The sequence below is a fragment of the Octodon degus genome, unplaced genomic scaffold, assembly GCF_000260255.1.
Source record: "Octodon degus isolate 3935 unplaced genomic scaffold, OctDeg1.0 scaffold00013, whole genome shotgun sequence".
Taxonomy (NCBI): Eukaryota; Metazoa; Chordata; class Mammalia; order Rodentia; family Octodontidae; genus Octodon; species Octodon degus.
In genome coordinates this window covers 19,977,616-19,982,189 of record NW_004524589.1, presented here as the reverse complement: position 1 = coordinate 19,982,189, position 4,574 = coordinate 19,977,616, and the positions used below count along the sequence as shown (strand labels likewise).

The following is a 4,574-nucleotide window of genomic DNA, read 5'->3' as shown; positions in this document are numbered from 1 at the left end:
AAATCTGGTAACCTAAACAACCAATTTGAAGATAACACCATGCAATACAGCAACCACTGTGGAATTCCTATTACTTTGTTGAGTGAAATTTTGTATCACTTCTAATGCTGTTTTTTTTTTTTTAATTGCTATTTTGTATTCTTTAAAAATAATTTTAAAAAGAATAGCCAATGCCTCTATTAAAGACCAAACATCTGACTGTGTTAGGGTTCCTCTCCTTTTTTTTTTTTAAAAAAATAGGTTAGGTCTTACCTTTGAAGTGGGGTGGTTGTAGGAGGCAGGTTAGGGGCCGGTGGCAAAGTGCCCTTGCCGGGCTGCCGATGCCATCCCAAGGGGGCACGAAATTGCGCGTCTCCAGTTCCTTGACAGCTAAGTTGTGCTAACTCACAGAATAAGCTGGAGCTTCCCTGGAAGGGTCAGGCTGACTGTATTTGACACCTTGCTAGCATCAGACAGACCTAAGCTGACAGTATTTAAATCAGATTTAGTTAAAAGCTTCTACTCAAATTTTCCCCGAGGACCGTGAAATTGCAAGCCTCTTGCTGGCCTCCCAGCTTCCTGGTAGCTGACATAAGTCCTAAAGGCACTCAGTAGCCAGAGAACCATTCGCGGTGCTCATGCACTGCTGAGTCAAGTGCTGCGACTAGAGCTAAATGTACAGGAAATCTTACGCCATTTGAAGAATATGCCCTAGTTGAGCTGTAGTTAAAGAGGAAAGAATTTCCAAAAATCTGATAGAATGGATTTTAAAACTACCCCTATTTTGAACATTTGACACCTTTGAAGCTCAAAGACCATGGATTCCTCACACAGGAGGATTGTAAGATGTAAGAGATACTTCCACATAGGCTGTAGATGCATTTAGTTAATTGATGTTAAAATCCACTATGTTTCCATGGTGAAATGAACTAGTATTTTCTGTTTTAAAGGAACCCAGCTGTTCATCCCCCAATACCACCAAAGCCCAGTTCTCCAATTTCTTCTTCTAAGCCGCTGAGACAAGAGAATAGGTAAGACCTAATGCTGCAGACTTTCTTACCAAGTTAAATTCAAGGGAAATGAGAGAAAAGAAATTGTTACCTGCTTTGTACAAAACATGGGTATGTTTTGGGTGCACCTTTACTAATAAGACATTCATAGAGATTTTCTATTTTCTATTTCAGCAGAACTGTGTATTTATGTTTTCTTTTTAATACTGATTCCTATTGTCTTACAGAGATGCACCTTTAATCTATAAATGGAACAATATTCTTTTTCAAGAAGTATTTGAGCTCAGGATTCTTATATATTAGCTTTAAATGTGTACATATGAATACATATATATATATATATATATATATTCGGGCATATATACCCTATACATCTACAATAAAAATATAAATTTTATTTAATAAAAATACTATGTATGTCATATAACATTATATAAATGTCGTGGTACAGTAATATAGTATGAATATTATATTTAAAATTTTAAATTTATTTATTTGGTACAGAGTCTCACTATGTAGCTCAGACTTGTAGCGATCCTCCTGTCTGAGCCTCCCAGTGCTGAGATTATAGGCATATGCCACCACGCTTGATTTCAGTGTCCAGCTCGGTGCCAGGCCAGCATGGCATGTAGTACTGGGGATCAAACCCGGTCCTTGTACTTGCCAGGCAGGCACTTAGACTGTCAAGCTAAGCCCCAGCCCTTGAGTACTATATTTAATATAAAGTATACATAATGTCATTATATTAGAGATGTATATATCTGCCATATACATTTAAATGTAAAAATAAGACATACTAAGCATTAAATATTAAAATGTATACATATATATGATTTGTATTTACTCTAGTTTCAATTTACCATTAAAAGCTACATTTCTGATGAAAGATACTCTTACAACTTTCTGTTACCACTCAGATCCTCTTGTTCAAGAAGTATTCGGGGGGCCAGCCAAATAGCTCAGCAGATTAAGGCACCGGCTTAGACAGACGCAGAGGCTAGGGGTTCCATCCCAGTGAATAAGACTGGGCATGGTGGTGCACGCCTACAGTCCCAGTGCTTGGGAGGCTGAAAAACAGGAAGGATCTCTACAAGTCTGATCTGTGTGGTGAGACCCTATAGATGCTGTACTAAATATATTAAAAAATAAAGCATTTGGGTTCAGGCTTCTTATATATTAGTTGTAACTGTGTATGTTAGATAAATTTTGAGTTGTTCTTTCATAGTTTTAGCTAAGGAATTTTGAATTTATTTCAAACTATGCAAATTTTGAACAATTTTTTAATTAACTTATCTTAGAATCAGGAAAAACAAACTTGTTTTTCCACTTTAAATTTCTTACCATTAATACTTAGACACCAACTCAGAGACCTGAGAATCTTCCCATATGCTCCTATGAAACTGTTTAATAATCTCGAACCATTCTGAAAGATGGACCTTCCACAATTTTATTATTACTGTGAGACTGAAAAGCAGTATCTCACTGAAGACTGAATACATTAGATCTGCTTGGTTGCCTGCCTTTGGTTCTTTTTATCCTTGTGCCTCTTGGTGGTGATTGTTTTTGGCACAATGTAGGACGCAATTGTAGAGCTGTTGTTCAGTGAGGCACAATTACAGAACTGTTCTTCAGTAAGAGGGCAACCAGCTAGAAAGTGCTGACTAAAGCAGGACCATGTAGCAGTAGGCACTCATCCATCCTGTTGGGGTAAAACTAACCTCTCCTCAGGGACATTTCACAGGATCTTTGGAACTTTGTTCTTGGGATGAAAACATAGTTATTTTAAAAAGAGTCAAGAGACTATTTCTCCACTGAACTCATTAATAATATAGACTAAATTTGTGGCTTTTCATTTGTATAATAGTTATAATTACTACATAAAAATAGCTTCTCAAGATTTTTATTTTACTTGATTTTTTCTTTTACTCTTACAGCATTAAGCAATTAAATCTCCATTTGAACAGGAATTTTTAAAGAGCTAAAATACATTATTCGTGAGCCACCAAAGTTCTAATCTAAAATAGGTGACACTGACACAGACAACTCTTTTTTATTCCAAAGAAGCTAAATTTAACAGGAATTGGTCTAAGCCACTTTTATCACTATTTTTTTTTTTCAGCAGTGATCTAAAAAATAAAGTTAGGAAAACTTGGTGTGTTTTTTAAACCCTGATTACTTTAATCACAGCAAGATGATTTTAATGAACGAATATGAAAGGGAAGTGTTTCCTATGTAATTAACACATGTCCTCAGGAGAACAAAAAACTAGCTTGAGAACAAGCAGGAATGGATAAGTAGGTCAGTCAGATGCTAAGAACTGCATAGGAACGCCTTGGATTCTGCGTTGCCGCAGAACCTAGTGCCATAAAATGTAATGGCTATTTTCAATGTGGCAGTTATGTTTGAAACGTAGCCTTATTTCCTGTCTTATCTGAATAAATATTTTTGATGGTTCTCAAATGGAATAAATCCTTAAGAAAAGCATCATCCCTTTGATGCCTCGTAACAAAATGATTGTTGGTGTTTTCAAATATTATCTCATTATCTAAGTAGGAGAGTGCTCTGATGAATGGAGACCAAACAAATAAGCATAAATGTGTGTAGAAAAGATGTTTCTAGGTACAGCCTGTAGTTTAGGAAGACATAAAATTGTACAATTAGTGTCTTGGATTCTTTAGATTTTTTTTTTTTTTTTTTTTTTTTTTTGCAGCACCAGGGATTGAACTCAGGCCCTTGCACTTGCCAGGGAAGCACTTATTCCACTGAGCCATCTCCCTGGCCCCAATTCTTTAGATTTTAAGCATGACATAATTGAGGTTTAGCCAACTCAAAGAACTCAGGAAAAGTTGTTACGTTGAATAGTTGTGCTTCTAACACAGGTCAGTTTTTCTGAACATAAATGTCTTCTTATGAATTTGAATTTAACAAAGAATTATTTTCTTATCTAACAGACATTATTTTTAAATTTATAGGGAAATACCTCCATCTAAACTTGGTATGTCTACAGAAACCAAAAGATTTACTGAAAGAAATACAAGGTACAATAGTATATATATATATATGTATGGATATATATGGGTATAATTATGGATATAATTGCTATATATGGATAACAATGATAAAGTATGCATTATTAGAACAGTTTGAAAGTAAAAAAATAATGAAATAGAATCGGTTTTCCAGCTGACTTCAATATAGTGGGTGATAAATATTTTTATAGGTACTTACAGAATTTTGTGCCTTGTATTTTTATCCTAAGCTTTGCACTAAGAGAGCAACCAAAATTGTCTGAACATGGTAATAGAATAAGATTAAGTCCCTCGGAGGAAGGAAAAGCATATCCACCTCTTTATGCCCAGCACTTGCCCCGAGCTCTGTGACATAGTCGGTGTGGGTGTATAAGTGAACAAGTGGAAATTCTGTGATTGAGTTGAACTTGGGCCACAACACCTTTGGCTAGCACTGACTGTAAAAAGTCATGTCCAATGTCTCTTGGGTAGATGGTTGTTCAAAATGAAGGGGATGGTGAATGAAAGCAAGAGACAGGAAAAGGAATATTGTGGGACTGTCCTGCTTCAAGGTTGT

The 4,574-nt window shown here is 35.8% G+C and overlaps 1 protein-coding gene across 8 annotated transcripts in view; it reads left to right on the top strand.

Annotated features, from left to right (window-relative positions):
- Nucleotides 1-4,574, top strand: part of Scel (sciellin) — a 117,146-nt gene that overhangs the window by 55,210 nt on the left and 57,362 nt on the right. For 6 of the 8 annotated variants that reach the window (XM_023709650.1, XM_023709647.1, XM_023709646.1 and 3 more), the window contains 2 exons: nt 930-1,010; nt 3,962-4,027. The exons of 1 other annotated variant lie outside the window; for it this stretch is intronic. In XM_023709650.1, coding sequence (XP_023565418.1) covers nt 930-1,010; nt 3,962-4,027 — 147 coding nt within the window. The remainder of the gene's footprint in view (nt 1-929; nt 1,011-3,961; nt 4,028-4,574) is intronic. One more of the 8 variants, XM_023709649.1, reaches the window with a different exon arrangement.